This window comes from Callospermophilus lateralis, chromosome 13 (genome assembly GCF_048772815.1).
Source record: "Callospermophilus lateralis isolate mCalLat2 chromosome 13, mCalLat2.hap1, whole genome shotgun sequence".
Taxonomy (NCBI): Eukaryota; Metazoa; Chordata; class Mammalia; order Rodentia; family Sciuridae; genus Callospermophilus; species Callospermophilus lateralis.
Genome location: NC_135317.1, coordinates 23,771,308 through 23,795,954, shown reverse-complemented (window position 1 = coordinate 23,795,954; position 24,647 = coordinate 23,771,308). Strand labels below are relative to the sequence as shown.

Here is a 24,647-nt window from a genome sequence, read left to right as displayed (position 1 = left end):
GCTACAGTCTAGTAACTTGCAGGCTTTATTAAAAGGGGCGGGGGAAAGGGAGAGGGAGAGAAAAGGGATAATTTAATACAAATCCCAAGTCCCAATACTTTCTAGATTTTTTTTTTTTTAAATATAAGTGCTGCATCATCATTGAAGCAATTGAGAATTACCATGAAATCCCAATCAAGAAGAGAATCAACCCAGAAGTTAGCAATAAAAAAAGAGAAGCACACAAGAATTTTTAAAAGTATTTTTATACTATATTAAAAAAATCACAAAATAAAAAAGAAATCAATCAACATATATCTTAGAAGTCCTTCCAAGAGTCTCAGTATTCAACAGCCACAGAGGCCATTGCCTTTTTCTGTCTTTGCTCAGTCTGAAGCTCATTTAGGGATCATCAGAGATGACTCTAGTTTTTAAAATCAAACTTGTTCCGCCAAATCCAAGACCCTGAATTTATCCAAATTGTAGAAACATGCTTTTACCACCCTTCCACCAAAATACCTCCCATTCAGATCAACAACAGCTAAAAGGCAAACAAAAAGACAGTCAATTAATACAGGTATCCAATAAGACAATGCATTAACTTTAAACAATAACTTTAAAATAAACAAATAACAACTTTAATTATAATGATTAGGGTCACAAATTCAACTTTTAAAAATTCTTTAATATTTAGCTATGCTGTTTACCTTTAATTGCCGATTCCACTCTCTCAAATTCTAGAAATATTCGTACTGCTTCATCATCAGGGGCACCAGGAATCTGGAAAAGAAATTAAAGTACAATAAGTAAAGTTATCAATTGAGATATTACTTGTGTTGAGATATTACCAACAATAACAACAACAACAAAAAAACCCAAAACCCTCTTACTTCAAATATCACACATTTTCCAACTTTGCCATATTTTTCACATTCTTCCTTGGTTTCAACTTCCAAGTCTTCATCTACCTCTCCTGCACCAACCATGTTCTATAAACAAACAAACAAAAATCAACTAACAAGTATAATTTACGAATATGTAACAGTTTCATAATCAAGAATATTTTTCAGGGTCAACTGTTCTTAATCCCAAATGACACAATAAAAATCTATCCTTCAAGCACCCAAAAGATGGCATTCCTTTACACAAACATTAGGCTTTGAAAAGTTACATCATACCAAAATGTATGAACTAAGTGGAAGTTCTAGCAATTTCAAGTATTTTAAAGTAATTGGTCACTGATGTCTCAAACACTGTATTTAGCTAAGAAACGAATCTAAAAATCAGTCTTATATGGGATTCCCAAAGGCATTATTTGCAAAAGTATTATTTTCAGTTTCATTTTTAACTTTTATATTGGTAGAGGTGAAAGCACATGGGATAGAGTAGAATAGGGTGACACAAAAATCAAGGTAGACAGGGGTTCCTTTCTTTTGCTTCTTACCCTCAGTAGGACCACTTTAGTAGGACACTTAAGTATTTCAGTTAATGGATTTGAATCTGACTTCTTGGATGCATCTGTATCAAAACATCGTGAGACATGTTATAGAACTATTATAATGACTAATTCCAACAGCAATCTCCATTATTTATGTCACTAAGACATACAAGCATCTATGCAATCAGTCTCTGCTACAAAACATTTGCTTTGCTTTGGTATGCTTTCATAATATTTTCTGGAAGTTTCTAGCGTCTACCATTACCTGAAATTTTGTGCTCTTTCTGAAGTGCTGACAGAGCATATGGATTACAACCCTTACTGGTGAGTTTTACCTTGGAGTTAAAAGTCCAAGATCACTAGCCTAGGACAATAAGCAGTTAATTATCTAGCCACTTGCTAATTCAGATATTATCACAAATTGGGATAATTGTTGGCTTTTGGTACTAACAATTACACTGACTGGCTGCTTCCTATATAAGCTATGCAATAGAGCTACCAGAAGTGTTTTTTCCTATTTTAGAAAAGGGAATTCAGCTAAGTTAACTCAAAATCAACTCAATTTTTTACTTAAAATGCTATGTTTTTCTCATTCCCAAATGTTCTCAGTATAAAACTGACTATAAGGGGTTGGGGATGTGGCTCAAGCAGTAGCGCGCTCGCCTGGCATGCGTGTGGCCCGGGTTCGATCCTCAGCACCACATACAAACAAAGATGTTGTGTCCACCAAAAACTAAACTAAAAAAAACCCAAAAAACAAAACACAAAAAACAAAAAAACAAAACCTGACTATAAGAATCAAATGAAAATAAAAACACCAATTAGAACAGACTACAAAGTAATATAAGATCTTATAGAGCAAATAATCTCTAAGAAAATGAGCAACTACATCTATAATGAAAAGACAGGGAAAAAAAAAGAGCTATTAAGAAGATGGAGGTAGAGCACATATAATCCCTGATAAAATGAGCATGTCTCTAATCTACATGCTATGAAAACAAATATTTTATCAAGTTAAAAGGACTCTGTCTACTCAAGGTAGGTATGAACTTATTTTCTCTACCTCTATTCTGAAAAACGAAGATCATTCTCAAGATTCTTGCCTTCCCAAACAGAAGTAGAAGTGCATCATTCACAAATTATCATATTTTTGCCAGAAGGGAGGGTTGATCTCTCCCTCTGGGTTGAAGGATCGAGGCTTCTCTGTGAACTTACCCTGAGACTCGCCCTTCTCCGTGGCATCACCCACAATGATCTTGCCGCCCCGCTTGCTGGTCTTCTCCACTGACAATGCAGTGCTCAGCCCCTGCTCGTGCTTCCCCAGACCCTGGCCTTCCCGGAAGCCATACTTCTGCATGATCTTATGTGCTACTGTGCCACTAGGAGGGGGAAAATGGATAAGGATCCTTACAGTAGATATTGTCAACTATAGTATAAGTTGGACACCACAATAATCTCCTGGAGAGAGAAAGTATAAATTCCGCAAAGGTCCTGATGAGGTCACATACAATTAACAATGGGTAGGCCTTCAGATGGAAGCTGTTTAGATGGAAGCTGTTTAGATCAAAGAAATACAAGCTGGGTGTGGTAACACCTATAATCCCAGTGGCTCAGGAGGATGAGGCGTAAGCAACTTAGTGAGACCCTATATCTAAATAAAATACAAAATAGGGCTGGCAACGTGGCTAAGTGGTCAATTACTTGTGAGTTTAATACCCAGTACCAAAAAAAAAAAAAAAAAAAAAAGACAAGAAAGAAATGTAAGTGTAATCCAGGAATCCAGGATAACCTTTGGTTAACTCTCGGGGAAATGCTAGTTTCTCTAGTACTCCTGTTAAAAAACACTAGACTTCTTATGTGTTCCTGGATCTGTACTGCTACATATCCTATAACTAGACTTACTTAAAACAGTGGTCTGTAAAAATATAAATATGAAATTTCAGATAATGAAGATAACTATATTTTTCTAAATAACAGTATATTTCCAATGAAAGATTTTTTTATAAATGAAAGAACCCTTATGAGATCATCTACTGGATAATTATATTTTCTTATGACAGATTAGGTATGGCCCAACCCAGAGCACGGGGAAATGGTCAACATGATATTTAAAAACCTACTACTAACCCCCAAATCCCTTGGGGGGCTGAGGCACAAGAATCACAGGTTTGAGACCAACTTCAGCAACTTAGCAAGATCCTGTCTCAAAATAAGAAGTAAATAGGGCTAAACAGCCTAAAACCTTTCACCTTCCACTGTGAGGTGCCTGGTGGTCTCAAGGGCACTTCCCAACTAAGACTGCTGCTTAGGCTTGAATCACAAAACCTTGCTTCCACTAGAATTATACCTACCTTTTTATGTATTTAGTTCTTTTTAGATTGTCTTTTGAACAAGCTATTCCAAGGGGGTAAAAAAGAAAAAAAAAGAAAAGAAAGAAAGAAAGAGAAAAAGAAAAAAGAAGGAACTTACTTACTTTCTTTTTGGCAGCACGAGGGAATGAATCCACGGCTTCACATATGCCACTCTACCACTAAGCTATATCCCTAGTCCTTTTTGAGATAGGTTCTAAGTCACCCAGGTTGGCCTGGAACTTGGAATTCTCCTTAGGCTCCCAAGTAACTGGGTGCCCATGTACCATTGTGCCCCATCCACTCTGCATGTTTCTTTCTTTTTGGGGAGGCAGAGAGGGGTACTGTGATTGACCCTAGGGATGCTCAACTATTGACCTACATCCCTAGTCTTTGTTGTTTTTATTTTAAGACAGGGTCTCACTGAACTGCCCAGGCTTGCCTTGAACTTGCAATCCTCCTGCCTCAGCTCCCCAGGTTGCTGGAGTTATATAGGTATATGCCATTGCACCCGCCACACTGCATGTTTCTTAATATAATTTAAATATTAAATAAGTTAACACTTGTTTAAAAGGGAATTAAACTTACACCAGTAATGGCAATGTTCTGCATCTACTCTGTCAAATACAGCAACCATTAATCATTACTGAACACTTGAAATAAGACTACTGTGACTGAAGAACTAAAGTTTAAGTGTTTGTTTTTCAAACTAATTTGGTAACCACTTATGGCTAATAGTGACCACATAGAACTGCGCAGGTCTAGGATATAGAACACAAAGAAACTCAGGAATTCAAAATGCTCCTGAGATGCACAAATGCCAGTCATCTACTTTAACTCAGCAGCTACCTGAGGGTTTTGAGAACCAAAGCAGATGCAAAGAGGTACAGTGGCTCACTGTGATTATCATACTTGACTGTCTCATTAGTAGCATTTCTATTACAGGCAGCATCCTGTCAAACAACACAAACAAAGACCTCAGTGACACTGCTTCATAGCCCCTTCACAGCATCAGAGTAAATAATATAAAAGATTCTCTTATCTGAAATGCCAAATCCAGCAGGGTCAAAAAAAAAAAAATCATAATTCTTGGGGCTGGAGATGTAGCTTCACAGTAGAGCACTTGCCTTCTATGTGTAAGGCACTGGGTTCGATTCCTAGCACCACATATAAATAAGCAAATAAAATAAAGGTCTATCAAAAGCTAAAAGATATTTTTAAGAAAATTCATAAATCTCATCTGAATACCAACCTTAAACTGATTTTTAGACCCTGGCAAACAAACGTCCAATTTTTGCTCCACCATCCCCACCCACAAACCAGGACCTCACGCATGCTAAGCAAACATTATACCACTGACTTAGACCAAGGTTTTAAGTCAATAGTATATAACCATGACCTTACCACAAATGACCTATTTTGTCAGGAAAGAAGATGTCACTTACCCTTTACAGATAACTGAAGAAAGCTCTAAATCACTTTTTTTTTTTTTGCAAATGTTATAAAAATGGACATAAGAAATTATCAGAAACTTATAATGATAACATCTAAATCAATCAAAACTTGTATTAGCTGTTTTGGAGAAAACTGTACTATCTTGAAATGTACTTCACATAACTTGAACACTAATCCTTGACCAAGGCACTTATGTGACTGAACACACCCAAAATTTTTCCTATAAACCAGAATGGCAGGGTCTCACTGGGATGCTTAGCGCCTCACTTTTGCTTAAGTTGGCTTTGAATTTGCTTTGTAAAATTGATTTTTTTTTTTTTAAAAACCTCCTGCCTCAGCCTCCAAGCTGCTGGGATTACAGGCATGCGACACTGCACCCGGCCCCAACATTATTTTACACTGTTTCTCAAACAATTTTTACACTTTCTTAAATGAAAACACTTAAACCAATACCCCATGTTAGCAAGGAAAGAGTTGCTAGGCCCGGTTGGAGATCTTGGTCTATCCTGTTCCTCATATACTGGTGGAGGAATAGCAGCTTTGGAAGACTGTGATCGAGGTCTTGAGTCCTCTTCATAAGGAAAATCTCGGGGTACTATTGGGGAAAAATAAAGTAGGTTCACAAAAATACTACCAAAACTATGTGAAACTGTACTTGTATCAGTTAATTATCTTGAAATGATTTAGCCAACATTTTTGTTTATCACAAGAAAAAACTCTCAATTTATAGTCTCTATTAGCATCTGTGTACCTGTCTTAAGACTCCAACTTATTATCTCATTAGTTTCACAGATCATAAAGCTGTTTGAGTCAGGGACCATACACTGGAGCAGTGGTTTTCAACCCTCATTACACATTAGAATCAAAAGGAAGCTTTAAACTACCCAGATGCCTGGCCTCATTCCCAGAGATTGTTTTCAACTGGGGTTTACTGTATGTCAGTTATTTTCACATAATAGATATTTAATGATATTTTAATAGTGCAACAGGTATTTAAAAATACCATGGATAATTATTTTTTCTTATGACAGCTTGAGTATGGCCCAACCCAGAGCATGGGGAAATGGTCAACATGATATTTAAAAACCTACTACTAACCCCCAAATTCTGGATAGCTCAGTGGGAGAATAAGCGGTGGGAGGGCATGTTTTGGCAAGGTATCAAAAAGGACACACACCTGTTCTGAAACAATGGGGATTGGGGGGAGATCAACAAAGGAAGGCACTGCCCTCTTGTGGAAGGTCATGAATATACTCAACTCCAAATGAACCTAACGTGAATCTTGGGGAAAAAAATTGATTAAAAAAATGGATTCTACTCTATAAAAATTTAAGCCTCAGAGCTTAGTATTAAAAAGGCTTAAGTATCAGGGATGTAAGGGAGCAACAGCCCCAAACCACTGCAGCCTCCAAGGTCAGAGCTAGGGGAATAGTGTGCAGGTTGTTCTGCTCTAAATTCAGGAAACTGAGGGTTTCAAGCTTAAGATTTCCCACAACTGGGTTAAAAATTTGTATTGGGGGGTGGGGAGTGGGGGAGAAAAGGATCTACATACGCTCTTTGTCTTTTTCTACAAGAGAAGTAGGTGGGGCGATGGCAGCTCCTCCCATACCTGGAAAAACATAAATGTAGTGATCAAAGGAGGGAAAACATTTCAGATGCCAGAATCCCAAGAACTGTGACACAATTCAACTGTCATATTATCCACCCATACCATACTCCCAGAAGCAGAAAAGAGCTGCGACTTCATCCCTCCTTCTAATATCTACTTTAAGATTAAACATCTAAAGATAAGATGAAAAATACAGAAAACTGGTGCTGGTGTTGGGGCTGAGTGATAGAGCGCTTGCTTGGCACACATGAGGCACTGGGTTCGATCCTCAGCACCACATAAAAATTGGCAACACCTAGAGAAACAAAATTGTTTTGTTTTTTTCAAAAGACACTCAAGAGTCCCAGAATGTAACTGCCAAGTGAATTTTTAGGCAAAACTACACAATCCAGAGAATGAGTAGTTACTTAAAGAGAATAACTCAAAGTAACATAACTTATCACTTGTGTAACAAGACACACATACATGACTAGCATATACATGAGCTCATCTAGGCTTTATAACCCTTGGAAACAGGTGTTTCCAGTTTACAGATGAGAAAATAATCAGAGTGAATCTATCAGAGCATCTATTTGGAAGTGTGGATCCTGGTTCCTGAAAAACCTGTTAGATATAGTCACTATTCCTGCTTGTGTTTTCTGGATGGAAAATGTAGATACAAAAGAATCAAAAGATAAGAGAGATTATTTCCATTTGCCATCTGTCAATCAAAGGACACAAATGGAGAGTATAAGAAATTTTTATTAGGGATAAACTATATATAATGCATATGGCTTAACCATTAATGAAATAATTTTTTAAAATACAAATTAAAATTGGCTACAAAAGTATTCTGCATGAACACAAGAGTTAAAGGAGATTATCTACAAAAGTATTTAGAACAGCGCCTCCTATCTAGTATACAAATAAAAGATGTCAAATCCCTCATTTACATTTAAATCTGGGGAGCTGGGGTTGTATCTCAGTGGTAGAGCACTTGCCTAGCATGTGTGAGGCACTGGGTTCGATTCTCAGCACCTCATATAAATAAACAAAATAAAGGTCCATTGACAACTAAAAAAAAAAAAAAAACTTAAATCTGTCAACCAAACTAGTCAACTAAATCAAGGAAATCTCAGCAATCAAAACACCATGAACTTAGAAGCTAAGATCTCCATTCTCTCAATCCCCTTACATACTGCTGGTAGTTAAGAATATATCTTTTTTTAAAAAATTTTTTTAATTGTTGATAGACCTTTGTTTTATTTATATGTGGTGCTGAGAATCAAACCCAGTGCCTCACACATACCAGGTAAGTGCACTACCACTGAGCCCCAGCCCCAACTCCAAGAATATATCTTAAATACAACTACAATTCTGCTTACAAAATCGTAATGATGGAAGGGGCCTTACAAAGCACTTGTGCTAATTCCTGTCTCCCTGGTGACAAGTAAAAGAAAGCAACATTCCAAGAAACCAAGTGTTTTCCTCAAATCCATGCTACTAACATGCTCTGGAGATGGTGTCTTGATTCAGTGCTGACAAGGACTGCAACTAGACTTTAGAAAAGAGGCAAAATAACTGCACTGCAGATAAGGAAAAGTAGAGGAACAGATTTTATGCTACTTTCAAAGTAATAAATAAATGTTAGAAAGTTTGTGAAGCCCAAAGGTAATATATGAGAAAACAATAAAAGCTGAAACTGTTATGCAATTGTAGACTGCTGGGATTCTACAGAAAAAAATTACCTGAAACAATGTCAAATGAACAATTCATCAAATTAAGTGTGCAAACAGAGGGACTGTGCCATATTTAAAACATTATTTATGTTCATGCCTTACTTCTTTTCCTCCTTTCTCGCTCATAATCTTCATCTTCATCAGAATCTGGATCTGGTCGCCTTGAAAACCCACTAGCTTCGTGTCTGTCTTTACGCCTCCTGTGATAACAAAGGAAACCAATACTTATCATGGATGAATCAATTTTGAGATATGAAGCTGGAATGAAGTCAACTTGACTTCCTCTTGGCCAGAAAATATCTGAAACCTCTTTCACAATAAATTACTAATTTGTGAGGTGGGGTTGAACAACAACCAATTAAGATTAAAGTAGCAAAAGTATAAAAAGTGAGAAAAATTCAAAGATAAACTGAACAAAACTTAATAGGTGCCAGGTGCAATGGCACATGCCTGTAAACCCAGCAGCTGGGGAGGCCAAGGCAGGAGGATCACAAGTTCAAGGCCAGCCTCAGCAACTTAAGTGAGTCCTCTAGGCAACTTAGTGAGACCACGTCTCAAAATAAAAAATAAAAAGGGCTAGGGATATGGCTCAGTGGTGGCATCTCTGGTACCAACACAAAACAAAGCAAAAAACAAAGGAAAAATAGGTACATAAGTATAACTTGCAAGAAAGTTTTCTTGACTTTTAAAGCATATAAATACAGTCATAGCTTAATTAATTTTAATTCTCTAGAATATGTATTTACTCATGATCCAACAAATGGGAAACAAAATATTAGCATTTAATATATTAATAATTTGATATTAAAAATTAAAAATACAAATACTTACCCATACTTTTCAAAAACATAAATAAAAGATATATAAGTTTAAAAAAATTCCATCTGAGGGCAGGGGATATAGTCAGCAGGAGAGTATTGCTTCCCACACACAAAGCCCTGGGTATAATCCCCAGTACTGGGGGAAAAATAAAATTCCATCTGGTTCAAAACTAGAAAGAATAATATTTAAGTATTTCAAAGAGTTATAATTTTAGCAGTCATAGCATAGGGGAAAAATATCCTTCAAAATCAGATTTTTATTTTTCTAACTTACCCAAAATTTATACATTAGTTTTTTAGCATTTATAAAAGAACTGCTGAAGGGCTGGGGTTGTAGATCAGTGGTAGAGCACTTGCCTAGCACGTGTGATGCACTGGGTTCGGTCCTCAACACCATATAAAAATACATACATATAGGGCTGGGGTTGTAGGCTCAGCAGTAGAGCGCTTGCCTAGTGTGTGCGAGGCCCTGGGTTCAATCATCAGATCACATAAAAATAAATAAATAAAACAAAAGTGTTTTGTCCAATTACAACTAAAAAATAAATAATTTTAAATAAATAAATAAATACATAAAATAAAGGTATTGTGCCCATCCACTACTTTAAAAAGAACAGAACAACAACAACAAAAAAAAAACCCCACAACTGTTGGAAGGACTGGGATGGAGTGTAACTCAGTGGTAGAGTGCCTTAGCTCAAGGTCCTGGCTTCAATCTCGATTATTGTCCCCCCCCCCCGCCCCCCCCACCACCACCAAAGGAACTACTATAGTTTGCTATCAAGGTGGGATATAACAACAAATTCTTAAAAACAATGTGATTCCTTCTGCTGATTAGTCAAATCATGGTAACCACGGTAACTAACTTCAATCCTAGAGATAAGACTATAGTTCATTCATTAATATTGTAATGAACATTTCAACAGCAAATTATTCAAATCCAAGTGAAATCTTACTTTTCCCTTTCTTCTATTTCCTTCTGTCTTTCCAGCTCCCGCTGCCTCTGTCGTTCCTCTCTTTGGCGCTTCACCACTTTCTCATAATCATTAGGAAACATAGGATCATATTCATCAGCTAAGGGAATTAGAACTTCCCCTGCAGAAAACCCACTGGGAACAGGGTCCTGAGGAAGGTAAAAATATCAAAGTAAATATCCTATTTATATCTCAAAGTTACAAAGTCACTGGGAACAGGGTCCTGAGGAAGGTAAAAATATCAAAGTAAATATCCTATTTATATCTCAAAGTTACCGTAAAGAATTTTAAGGTCAAGAATGAGATAAAAGAGACCCTAAAGATCATGTAGGCCCCAAATACAATTTTATAGAAGGGAAAACAAATGCCTAAGAATACCATACCTAGCTAGGTGGCAGCAGAACCTTGATAGAGAATGCCACCTCTTAATTTAGCACTATTTTCATAATAGACTATGGCATTTATCAGGAACTCCTATGTAAGACATCACTAACTAAAATTTTAGACACTAGCTCTTCGAAGCAAAAAAATATTATTGCCAGGAGGTGCACACTTATAAGTTCAAGGCCAGCCCAGGCAACTTAGCAGAAATCTGCCTCAAAACAAAAAATAAAAAAGGCTGGGAACTCAGTAATAAAGTTGTTACTCAGTAGTAAAGCATCCTTGGGTTCAATCCCTAGTATGGGATTGGTGGAGGTGGGGGAGGGAGAAGAAATTATTTATGAAAAGCATTGAATAACTTTAAAAAAAACTCACAAACAACAATCATTCTTAAAGTCACCATTCAGTAGAATAACTTTAGACTCTGTTTACATGGAAATAACACGATTTCAGAAAGTATCCTCTTGCTCTAAATCCTCTAGAAAACTCACTGCATTTCAGGCACCAAGTTTGACACAGACATAATTTTGTTTACAGCATCATAAATTTTTAAGGCCTACTAAGATTAGATATGACAGCATTTTGTATTTTCTCTAGAAGCTTGGACTGTTCTTTGAGGAAAAAGGAGTAGCCTTAAAAAATTGTAAAAACAAAAGGAAGGGCACAAGTGACTAGAAAGCACACTACTGAAACAAACTTTACTATGGGTGGGTAGCTTCAACCTACATGTGTGTTCTGTGAGCTTAGATGCAACAACTTTCCTTAGACTCCAGTCGTTCTTTTCTTAGCATAACTCTTCCTTATCTCTAAAAATAAGTTGCTTTCATTGGTTTACACAGAGGCCTTGAATAAGCACGGGTTAGAATTAATGTCAATGTCAATGTCAATGTTCAAGTCTTTCCTCTTTCAGAAAGTACACTATCCAGTAGTATCACAGCCAAGAAAACTGTATGTAAAACGTATTTTGTATTGGCGATCAAAACTGATATGAGGTCTGAGGTTGCAGCTCAATGGTAGAGCACTTGCCTAGTACCACATAAAAATAAACACATAAAATAAAGGTGTTGTTATCATCTACAACTAAAAATATTTTTAAAAAACGTGATATGATCAACATAGCTTGTATTCAATATCAACAGATCTAAATCTAACTATTACTGTACTATACTATTGAGGTTTGCCATTCTGCATTAAAAACAAACACAAACCACTTCCTTATGACTAAAAATTAGGAACCTTTATAATCTGGTAAAAGTGATCAGGAAAATAACCATAATCACCATCTAGGGCCTATGACTGGAAAATTTAACAAGGGGCTCCCAAAGGAGTCATAAATTCATATTCAAATAGAAGATGTTTTCAAAAGACAAGCACATAAATGAAATTTCTTTTTAGTCATTAAGACTGGAGAGTGAATTAACAGTCACTCACTCAATATATATAATACTACTATCACAATGTACCCAAGAGAACAAATTGTCAACCTGAAGGTTGATTCTTGGTCATTTCAAAATTTGCAGGGAAACAACTTTTACATTATAAACCCTGCTATGCTTAATAATGACCCACTCTCATCTCTGAAAGTACTGTGGGTTGACCCAGGACCTTACAAATGCTAGGCAAATGCTCTAACGCTAAGCAACATTCCCATCACTCATTGACCCCACCCCCATAAAAATTTGAGATAAGTCTCACTAAATTACCAAGGCTGGCCTCAAACTTGCAATTCTCTTGCCTCAGCTTCTCAAGTAGCTAGGATTACAGTGTGCATCACCAAGCCTGACTTAAACCACCCTTTTTCAAATGCTTTAAATAAAGCAGGACTGGGGTTGTAGTTCAGCAGTATAGCGCTCGCCTACCACATGCAAAGCAGTGGGTTCGATCCTCAGCACCACAAAAAAATAAAGGTATTGTGTCCAACTACTAAAAATTTTTTTAATTAAAAAAAAAAACAAATAAATAAAGCAGCTTGCTCAATTAAAAAACATTAAAATGTGAAAACCCCCAAACTGGGGAGGGAAGAGTGTAGTAAAATTAAAATACTGATATATTGTAGGTGATACCGACTACTGTTAGAAACAAGCTGGACCTAAAACAAACTGAAATAACTGATAAACCATAGAAATAACTGATCTCTTAATTGCCACCTTAGGAAATCAACCCAAAGAAAATAACTATAAACACAGCAAAAGCTCTCTGTAGAGTTCACTAAAGTGTTAACATATAAGTAATTACAATGAAAAAGTAGATCTAGATGATTCCCAAGTTAGGATATACTTGTGTAAATTCTGATACATTCACCTGATCAGTATATTTTACCATTAAAAATCACTCATGAAAACTCTTGTGTAACAAGAAAAAAAATGCTTCTGATTAAGTGGGGTGGTAGTGGAAAACAATATTATAGGTGTTAGAATTAGAATTACAAAAAGATGATGAACCAATTTTTTATTAGATATAGTGAGAAAAAAATAGGTATCAAATTTATGAGAAAAAGAAATGTTAAATGACTAAGAATCAGCAAAAAGCTACTTCCACTGAGGGTGGAGGGATCTGTCCTCTTGAGGGACTTATAGCCCTCAGAAGCAGCACCAGCTTCTGTGGCCAGAAAAGGTTACCAAGAGCTAAGCTGCCACCTATCGCAGAATGAAAGCAAGAGGCAAAAAACCCTGGCGGGGGGGGGGGGGGGGGGGGGGGGGGGGGGGGGGGGGGAGGGAGAGCGGGACAGCGGGAGAGGGGGAGAGCGGGAGAGAGCGAGAGAGCGAGAGAGCAAGCAAGCGAGCGAGCATGCAGCCAGGACAGTGTCTCTCAGTCTGATTGGCCCTTTCTAATGAAGGAAGGAGGAGAGGGACCATGACACAGGGACCATGGCAGGGGTATTTTGCTTGGAAAAAGTCAACAATAACAGCATTATCCATTATTAATCTTTTGAATACTTTTTGTCAAGCAATTTTGTGCAACGCACAGGACTGTTTATAAACTACCAGTTGTATTATTTGAATGCCATCTGTAGAAAGATAACTATATACCTAAAGAGTGGACATATTTTAACTACAGTTTATACTAAATTCTTTGTACTTTATATTGCCCAGTTTAATAATTTTGAGTTATCCTTTTTAATCCTTATTAACCCAGCTTATAGAGAGCTCATCATGTCTGTTTGTTTTTAAGCTTACGTAAAATCACTGGGATAATAAAGGTCGGTGTGGTAGAAGAGTTTGTGTTTTTCTTTAAACCTCTTCATTTTAATAAACCACTTTATTTTAATCCACAGTAAAACAATAAGCACCAACACTGTTGATGACAGAAAAATTAGAAACAACTCATCCAAATTATAGTACATTCGTATTAGGCAATACAGTGAAGCCATTACAATGATCATACAGTCCTATATTTCATGAATAGTCATAACACACTAAGTGAGAAAAGCAAGTTAGAGAAGAGAATGCAGATCATATTAAGTGAGAAAAGCAAATTAGAGAAGAATGCAGAGAAGCCATATAATAGAAAGACATTCTGAAATTCAAAGTTTTTAATTTCTGGAGGGTAGGACTGAAAAATTGTTTTTATTTTTTGCATATCTCTAGTTTCTAATTGTTCTATAACTATTTTAAATAGATAAATGTTTTTAAATTGAGAAAACAAAAGCAAAAACTAAGTTGGAAATAATATTATTTAAAGGCCTATTGAACAGACAATCTATTAAAGAGTGACACACATATAAAACAAAATTATATGAAAAGCAGGAAAATGTTATCAAGGTCACAGGTACACAGGGGTATACGGGCTTACCTTCAGGCCAGCTGCTACATGTGGTGGTGTGTCCACAATTTGCCTGTCATCTGATGAGCCACCTCGCTTTAGATCAATGACTGGGGCAAGGACCGTACTTTGTTTTGTCCTCTGGCTCTAAAACCATCACAAACAAGAAAAAGTACACTGAAGTTTCAAAATAAAATTCATACTATTTGCAACATGTTTTTTCTGGTCTCAAAACTTTTTGAGACATGTGAAAATCATAATCTCAAAACAACAGCCTTTTTAGTCAATCATTACTATATCATACACTTTTTCTTTTTAATTTTATTTTGAGACAGGGTCTAGCTAGTCGTGTAGGCTGGCCTCAAACTTGAAATCCTCCAGCCTCAGGCTTCTGAGTAGCTGGGATCACAGGAGTGGCCAAGCACCCAGGAATCATACACTGTTTTCTTCAGTCTGTTAAGAAACACCAGGTTTCCTCCAGTTTTTCTGAAAGGTTTATAGTAAACTTGGTCATGGTGATTTAAATTTACATGTGAAAAATGTGAAAGCTCTTTCAACCACAGGATGATAAATCTGCTGCACATTACACCTTAATTTTGTGGCTCTTTACTATGAACTTGTTCCCCAAAACTATGAAAATTCTCCCATAAAACCAAAATACTTTTACCACAATAATACCTCTGTATCATTTCCTATCCAATTCATATTCAGACTTTCCAAGCTGAATTATATATATAATATGTGTCTTCTTTTAAAACAAAAAAATCAGGATTCTATCAAAGTTTATGAAACTAGTTTGATTTATAAAGGTCTTGATTTAGAACAGTTCTTCTTTTCTGTAGTTACTACCACCATCATCTCCTTCCTTTTTTTCCTCTGATACTGTCTTTTAAAATGCTGCATAATCTGGATCTAATAACTTCTTAGCGATCTAGTTTAACTTATTCTTCTTCACCCTGTTCCTGAAAACTGGACATTAAAGGTTTGATTTGGTTCAGGATAAGGCTTTTAGTTCAGAACACTTCACAGTGAGGACAGTGTATTTCATCTGCAATACACCAGCAGACATAGTGTATGATGTTGTCTACCAGTTTATCAGGTACCTGGGAGTTGTGGTGACTCATATGCAACAAAACGTAATCCAATGATCAAATATGTAAATCATAAAGTGAACACCAAAAGTTAACTGACAGGGGGTATTATTAGGATCATGATTTTTCTTTCTTTCTTTTTTTCTTTCTATTTGGCATGTATTTTAAAAAAGAGATACAAATGAAACACCACAGTTCCATATTTTAGCTACAGGTAAACTTTTCTCCATCAAATACCTTTATACATTTGCTTAGGTTAAGCTAATACTGAGTAATTCATTAAACAGCCTGAGAATCAATGCAATGTAGTTCAACTTCCCTTCAAGAAAATAACCATACATATAGTAATCTCAAAATTTATATTAGAAAGCAAAAATGATTTATCAAGCAACGTTTTTTTTTTTAACCAATTAAAATCTTTTTGAAATCTCAAATCTCAAAAGAGATTTGTGACATTAAAATACTTGGAGAAGTAAAAAGACAAATATAAATTAAAAAGACTGAAGTTAAACACTGAAGTGGGTATACACCGAGAGCTTAGACTTCATATAAAAACAATTTCTTAAAGCATAGGTACTAGGGAACGAAACAGACCAAATTATTCTGTTTAATTGTGTGCATGTATAAGAGTTAATAATGGTGGGACTTGCTAGACACAGAAAGTAAGGAAGAATTACAGTGGGCAGGAAGAAACAAATTATCTGCCATTTAAAAAAATAGGTGCAAAACCTGTCAACTTTTAGGTTGGCAAAAATGAATTATATAAATAAGTTGGGTTTTTTTTAAATTTTTTTTTGGGGGGGAGGGGAGGAGTGGTACTGGGGATTGAACCCAGTGACTTGGGCATGTAGACAAGAACTACATCCCCAACCTCCAAGAAGTATTTTATACTCAGTCTCTCCAGTTATATCTTTTGTTGGCTTCTACTTTCCTATTTTGCTACCATCTATTAAGATATTTCAATAATTATATCTATTTAGAGATAAAGTTTATGTTAGTAAATATTAAAATTTCCTGTTGGAGTCATTTCACAAAAAAGATTAGACTTTGAAGAATAAAATATACTAGCCAAAGTGGGGACACACACCTGTAATTCCAGCTACTTGGGAGGCAGAGTCAGGAGGAGCACAAGTTCAAGGCCAGCGTGGGCAGCCTAGCAAGACCCTGCTTCAAAATAAAAAATAAAAAGAGCTGGGGAATGTAGCTCAGTGGCAGAGTATCCTTAGGTTCAATTCTCAATACCACAAGGGGGAGGGGAGAATGAAATACATGAAAAGGTATTGGTATTATAACCTAAAACCTTAATTATGCTCCTTATGTACAAAGCAAAATTTACATGAAATTTAAAGAGATTTTAAAATGTTTAAAACTCTGTTTTGCTAACCTTTCTTTCACTTGCGATGAAAAAGTTTGCTTTAAAAAACAAACGTCTCTTCAAAAAACAAAACAAAAAAACAGTAGTGGGAAGAGAATCGAAAAGTTCAAGGACAACCTCAGCAACTTAGCAAGACCTTATTTCAAAATAAAAAATAAAAAGGACCAGGGATATACCTCAGCGGTAAAGTACCCCTATGTCTAATCCACAGTTTAAAAAAAAACCAAAAACTTGGGGCTGGAGTTGTGGCACAGAGGCAGAGCGCTCGCCTAGCATGTGCAAGGCCCTGGGTTCAATCCTCAGCACCACATAAAAATAAAATAAAGATATCGTATCCAACTATAACTAAAAAAATATATTTAAAAAAAAAGAGAAAAAAAAACCTAACTTCAAAATACCTCAATCTGGTAATGATAAATTTAGAGGAAAAACAAACGACAACAAAACTAATCAACAGAACAGACAAAACAAACACAAATTTTAAGACAGTGCTGCTTCCACTATGGGTATCCTACTCCTACTCTGTGATACCGAACAATCGAATATAAGTACTTCAGTGTGTCTACTGATGCTGTGATAAATGAAAAACAAAAATAATTAGAATTTTAAAAATCAACTCAGTTTTATTTCCTTTACAGGCCTATCTCCTCTGCCCAAGACTGAGTTATTTTGAAGGAAATCCTATATGAAATAATTTTATCAGTAACTATTTCAGTGTGTATCTCCTACAAAAATTTTTCTAATTTTTCTTTCACTACTGCCTCCCCTGTTGAAGAGATTTTGTGTGGGTTTTTTTTGGTACTGGGGATTGAACCCAGGGGCACTTTACCACTGAGCCACACCTAGTCTTTTTTATTCTGAGATTTCACTAACTTGTTTAAGGCCTTTCCAAGTGCTAAAGCTGGCCTCAAAACTTTGGATCCTCCTGTCTCAGCCTCCTGAATCACTGGGATTACAGGCATGTTCTAATGCACCCACCTTAAGGAGACTTTTAATACGTTTTTCCCTGCTCCGTGACATTTTAAAACTAAAGACACGCTACATATTTATGTATAATATTTATATCTGTTCTTATACACAAATATAAATACAAAGAACAAGATCTTTTTATCCCTTAAAGACGGATATTAGCCCCATTAGAGGGAATATGTGTGCTCTGAAACATAAGGACCCTTAAACAATAAGCAAAGCATAATACCATTTTCATTCCTAAAAATATTCAACAAAAAAATAACATTTTAATAACTACCTAGTTAACATATGTGTTTTCAATGTTTAATTATTTCAAGGATATTGCCATGTGCTACACATACACAACAGGAAATAAAGCAATTCCCATCCAGACTACTTATGTCTGATACACTCATAACCATGTGAGCCCCAGTGATGTATACACAATAGCTTATTTTCTAGAGCTTCTTCTAAAGCACCTCCAACAAACCAAAAGGATGCTACTTAAGAATTCACACTCCTGAGGCCCCAGCCCAGAACCAGAAAATACCAAAATGTCAGGATCATAGCTATAAAATCAGCATTTATTAAATAACTCTCAAAATAGTGCTCTCACTGTGCCAAAAAGTTGAGAGCACTATTTTTCTTCATTCTTATTCCAGGAAATAGTTCCCAAGAATAAGGAAAAGCAAAGAGATCTTAAATACTTCATACCTCTTCCCCATGACTATCTCATATTATTTATCCAATAAAAAAGCAGAACACTCTAAACCAAACTATTTTAACTGTAATGAGGACCATGCTCTGCAGACTTCTGATTTCCCTCTCTGGGCTTGTTTTTACCTTTGCTTGAGTGAGAGCTGCTTTCTTCACCTGAAGCTGAGACTGCAGAAGTTTAAAGTTTTTGGACCAGCCTTCTGTTTTTGAGTCACTGGTCTCTACTCCCAGGTCATCATACAGGGACATCTTTTTAGTCTAATGCTGAAAGAGAAGCAGTATGGAGATTAAAAAACATAAAATACAGTAAAGATTTTGAACCTTTTCATGAACAATTAATGCCATGAAATTTTAGAGGTAAAAGGTCCAGTGTCCTTCAACAAGAATGGCCAAGACCCCTAATATCACCAAGGTTGGGTTCCTAATAATACATGAAACTGTACTCATGCAATATTTCACAAACAGTCCTGCAGAGTTAATTTTTTTCTATTAGATCATGTAGTCAAGTAATTCATGAGTAAAATTCTTCAGTTCTACAGAATATAATGAGGTAAGATGGAAGTTCAAGATTCATGGCATTATTAAATATACAGCCAATATTTTAAGTTTCATTTAAGTTAATGGCAAAAAGTAGAAACTTTATATAAAAGACCAGCTACCAAGTTGGTTTAGCACAATAAGGAAAAAAATTAAAACACATTCCTAGAAAAAAAAGAAAAAGATGACAGATCATTTCACAAATGCTGTTAATTTTGTACATTATGATTTCTGAGGGAGTAGATGCACTGTATCTTAAATATTGTGACCTCCTCATAACCAGAGATAACAATAATCTACATAAGATTGTTGCAATATACAATACCCTTGCAAAACAGAGAAATTCATAGTAATAACAAGAAATGGTAAGGGTTATACATTGTGTACAACCATAGAAGTGTAAAGTTGTGCTGCAATTGTGTATAATGAATCAAAATTCATTCTGCTGTCATATATACCTAATTAAAATAAATTTTAAAAAAGAAAGGAAAAGAAATGGTAAGGGTTAAGCATTTGCTAAACCTTTTCAGGCCAGACATATTAAATGTAGCTATCAGTACATTTACACTCCCCTACCACACACACACCTGTTGGAGTTTGACTCAGGACAAACATTTCCTTTTGGTGAATTTGTATTTCTCAGACCTCCCGTTATAGATATTCTAAGGGGATGCTACCCCAGTGACTTCTCTGACCTTAGTTCCACATTGCTTTAGGTGGGGAACAAGGAGCACATAAACTTTTACTGGCTCAGAATGGCTTTTCTGGTCTCATTACTGAATGAAATCAGTACTTTAAGAAACAATTGCTTTTTTCCCCCCCAGGTTTCTTTCATTTCTTCATTTGTGAACCCTGAAATTACTCAAGCTTTCTCCATTTTAATTTTTAAACAAGAAGTGTTGAAGCTGGCTTTATTAGAGTATATGGGATAAAAATGGAGGCAAATCTATAGATTATCCTATATTCACCAGCTCAGATGACAGCAGTATCCCCAACAGGGCAGGCCCACTGCTTTCAGAGCCAAAGTCAAAGTTTGGTCATACTGTGACACTAGGCTTAAGGCAGTAAGGCCAAATCAAGAAGTAATGAACTCCATCTCTTCGCAGCTATAGCTGAAATACAATCATGCCTTGAAAGGTTTAAAGGGAATCCCCTGGGGATCTATTTCTAAACCTATTTTAAACTATCCTACTGTAAACTATTTCATGAAAATCAAAATCCAGTGTGTCCCATCCACTGCTCTACTCCCAGACCAAGATCAATGTCTAACCCAGCACTGAAGAGGTAATTAGGCCAAATGCACTCTCTACTTGCAAAGCCCTCCCAATCATCTCATTAGAGATTTCTGGCCAGATTACTTTGGCCAGAAGGAAGATCACTTCATCAAATGGCTTCTGGGCTTCTGTTTCAGCTTTTCTTCCAGCTCACCTAGATTTCAAAACTCATTGTTTATAGATACACATCCCTGAACTTTAAGGGGGGGGGGGGGGGACGGACACACGACGACACACAGATCAGAGCAAGGAAAAACAATACCAAATGCCCAACGTTACCACTGTACTTCTCAAACCTACATCAAAAATGACTTTACCTTTCATCTAACTTAATCTTTTGAGCCTTTTTTATTCACTTGGTTACCAAACTAAAGCCTAACAAATCATGGTCTCATATGTTCCTTTTTATTCTTTTTTTTTTTTTTTTTAATATTTTTACTAGTTGTTGATGGACTTTTTTTTTCCTCCTTAATGTGAGGCTGAGAATCAAACCTCACAAAAATCACATGTGTGAGGCAAGTGTTCTACCACCAAGCCACAACCTCAACCCCCTTTTTATTCTTGAAATGGCAAGAGAAGACAAATGCAGTCTGAAAAACAAATATAAACAGTAATGCTTTCTGGAAAGTCACAAAGTTATGACCAAAAAAAAAAAAAAAAAAAAAAGCAACCCAAACCAAACTCTACTTTAGATATGTATCTCTCAATATTTCTTCAAAAGAAACACTTCTGGACAAAAAAACACACTCTATCATAAAACTCCCTATTCTATTTATGTGATAGTTTTTCCCCTGAATCCTGTTCTCATTATTACCTTGCTTTCTTTTTTTTTTATATAAGTTTATTTACTTAGATTGAGTTCATCTATTTCTTAAGATGTGTATATAGTAAGCATTTATGAATATACCATACTTTAACTTTCCCCACTGCAACCAATGATATATAAGTGCATTAACAAGACTCTACCAAGACCCAAACTTAATCTAATTAATGTAATATTACTTAGATGACATAACATATTTTTTTCATGAAGTCCAGTACTAAGGAATAAAAAGCAGAACATCTTAACATTTGGATATACTGTAAGAAGCCAAGATCAAATATAAATAAATACAAGTAGCTGATTTTTATAATTCTTTAAAATATCTGCTATTTAGTTCTTGTTTATGGCAGCACTAAGTGTTGTTCACTTCATCTTTCAAGTATGTCTCAATTTTTAAAGAAGAAACAATAAACATGTTCCTACCAGAATTAAACACGAATGACTTTTCAAGATTCCATTTAAGCTGCAAAGTGTTTTTCAAAACATGTCCAACTGGCAGGAGAAAAGAACATGGAAGAAATCTTCTCAGAAGCATCTTACTTATTTTTTCCAAGTACATCTTAGAAGTCTTTGGTGACTACTACCCCCACATTAAAATTAACTATCCACAATTAGTTTTCCTTGAATATAACTAGGTATTCACAACAGCAGTTTTTGTATATTTTGCTGCCTAATAGTTTACACCCATCTGTCTCTTCCTATACAATGAATCCCTGAAAGGTAGGGATTCTTTAACTCTTCATATTTATATCTCCAGCTTATCAACATGCCTGGAACACTGTAAGCATTGTATAAATATTTTGTAAGTGTTTCAGAGAATGGATAGAATATGCCAATTAAAACAGATTATCATGAAATAGTAAGATCTACAGATCTGCCTTCTAAGGACACAGGTAAATAGAATTGGTGTAATAAAACTTAAACTGTATACACAAATTAATGAGAGAAAATTACCATTACCATACAACTAAATAATGAGTGCAGGTCTTAGATCTGAACACCTAAAGGAGTAGGCTTGGTAAGAATAATTTTTTTTAATCACTAAATAAATATTCAAGCATAAAATGGAACTTGCACCAATGAAGCCTGAAGAATATGGCAAATGTACACAGAAAGAAACAGAAACGGATATAAGAAGCATGGTTCACTTTGATGTTCACCCAATATACAACTATAACATGCATCTGTCTCATGTATAGTTTTTACTACTTTTTAAAGAATTTAACAATTTTTCCTATAACTCTTCTTCTGCTACACTTGTCACACTTTAGTATTTCCTATTACTCTGATGCTCTGTTATTACAAAAATAACAGCCCTGAGTGTACTACAAACCTCTAAGAGTCACCTATAACTTGAGTGTGTAACAAAACAGCCTCCTCCTATTTACTATCGTGCAGGATTTGAGGGGTTATTGATGGAATGAGGTCTGAAAAATTCATGTGCAGGGAGAAGCTGGAAGGTAATTAAAACAAACCAGATGGAAAAAATGCCAGTTTATACAAAGCTACATTTAGGAATGTACAAGGATTTTCTCAACATTTCTCTACAAAGGCTCTTTGATTCCACAGAACCCCACAATCAAAGCTGCTCTTCTCTGTTCATGTTTCTTTTACATCTTGTCTTACTTTTTCATTTTTTCTCTCACAACCTACTCTCTGTCCTAAACCGTGCAGCATGCAGCACGCCGCTTATTAAACTCTAAAGATAAAACGTTATTTGTTTGGGTTACCCACATGTTGCCTCCTATTTCCTACAACTCGTTATTCCACTCAAAATGTCGGCAATCTTTTTTTCCAGTAAAAACAGGTAACTGGGTTTCACCCTCCACCTGTTGCAGGAAGACAGTGCTCATCTAGCCATCCACTCGAGGAGATGCAGAATCTTGCCCTTACCTAGGAAATCCTAATTCCCAATCCATATGTCTGGCTCCAGCAATAAGAACGGACCTTACTCAAAGGCGCTCCCCTATCAACCTCTGAGGTCCTCCATGAGCTGATCTGGCTACCTTCATCCTTCTCTCTGCCTTACCCGAAGTTTCCAAAATGCCCTGCGGTGCTTAACTTCTGCTCTTATTTCCTCTGAAGGGGATCTTTCCCCCACTTCGCCCTTTTAACAAAACACTTCCAAGCTTCAAAATACGCATCGCCTCCTCTCTGAAGCCTTTCTAGATCCCACTCTATTCCTCAGACCAACAGGCCTGAGTTTTCAAGCCTCATCTTAGAAACCAGACGCCAGAGCAGGGACAGAACTCATTCAACCTGCAGCCCCTGGTGGCAGCACACAGTGGGGACCAGGGATGCTCAAAAACCGTCGGAGCACTGGCTGTGACCGCTAAAACACCGCTTTAAAACCAGGGCCACAGCGGTGGCGCGGCCGCCACTGTCCTCCCGCGTCCAAGCGCGCCCCGGTTTCCCGAGAGACGCCAACATCTGCAGCCCCTCAGAGAGAAGCGACTCGATTCCTTCCGTTCCCTGAGCCCTGGACGGCTGTGCGAGGCCACAGAGGGGGCGGTCCAGGTCACTGGGGTCCAGTGACTGGCGGCTTCGTCAGGACGTGGCCCGCGAAGAGAAAGACGCGTTCGTTAGTCCTGAAGAGATCTACACAGACCCGAGGAGAGGAAGAGGCGAGACCCGAGGAGAGGAAGAGGCGAGGCCCGAGGAGCTCGGAGCCAGTGGAGGCGGCGGGCGAGGGAGTCGGGGGCCGGGACGCGGCGCGCAGGAAGCCAGCGACCCACCCGGAGGCGCAGAGAGGCCGCCAGCGGATCCGGCCGCCGGGCCAAAATACGCCCACCCCTGATGCCGAGGCCTAAAGCCGCGACCTCAAGTCCCGCGCCGCCGGGGAAAGCGCACCCGCCCCGGGTCCCGGTCCTGTCAGGCCGCCCGGCCAGAACCGTCGGAGCGCGACTTACTCGGCCTGCCTGGCCGACTCTGCCCATGGGTCACGGCGGCGGCTGCGCGGAGCCCGGCCGCACACCGCGGAAACCCGCCGACCGTAGGAGCCCACCGCCGCTCACAACCTCTGCTGAGTCCGCGGGGCGGACCGCGGCGTAGGGTGAAGGAGCGCGGGCCTCAGGAGAGCGCGTCTGCATCTGCGCCTGCGCCTGCACCTGCGTCGTGGGAGCCTCGCCGCGCTGCCTCGCCACACTACTCCCGTCACACTTCCCCCTGCCGGCTGGAGGATCGAACCGCACGCTCCCCTCTACCGGCCTTCTCTTCTACCAAGAGGTGTCACTGTGGTGCAAGGTTTCGAAATTCCATCAGATTTGCGGATCGTGGCAGTGACACCAGAGGGAAGGAGGAGAAAAGGTCTAGGGCGTTCAGAACCCTTGGTTTACAGGTCAACAGTTGAAAATAGATCTCCAATAGGCGAGATGCTGCAAAAGAATAGCCGTGG

The 24,647-nt window shown here is 37.4% G+C and overlaps 1 protein-coding gene across 2 annotated transcripts; it reads right to left on the bottom strand.

Moving 5' to 3' along the window:
• Positions 1 to 229: 229 nt before the first annotated feature.
• Rbm17 (RNA binding motif protein 17) lies at positions 230 to 24,349 on the bottom strand. Of its 2 annotated transcripts, XM_076831509.1 has the most exons (13): positions 24,163 to 24,349; positions 21,677 to 21,745; positions 18,746 to 18,883; positions 14,516 to 14,632; positions 10,325 to 10,491; positions 8,650 to 8,747; positions 6,773 to 6,829; positions 5,674 to 5,815; positions 2,633 to 2,796; positions 1,424 to 1,497; positions 870 to 968; positions 687 to 759; positions 230 to 520 (listed from the first exon to the last, which is right to left on the bottom strand). In XM_076831509.1, the coding sequence occupies exons 3-13, from the start codon at positions 18,866 to 18,868 to the stop codon at positions 417 to 419; spliced, it is 1,218 nt and encodes a 405-aa protein (XP_076687624.1). In that variant the 5' UTR covers positions 18,869 to 18,883; positions 21,677 to 21,745; positions 24,163 to 24,349; the 3' UTR covers positions 230 to 416. The 2 variants fall into 2 exon arrangements, with proteins under 2 accessions (XP_076687624.1, XP_076687623.1); XM_076831508.1 differs by lacking the exon at positions 21,677 to 21,745.
• Positions 24,350 to 24,647: the final 298 nt, after the last annotated feature.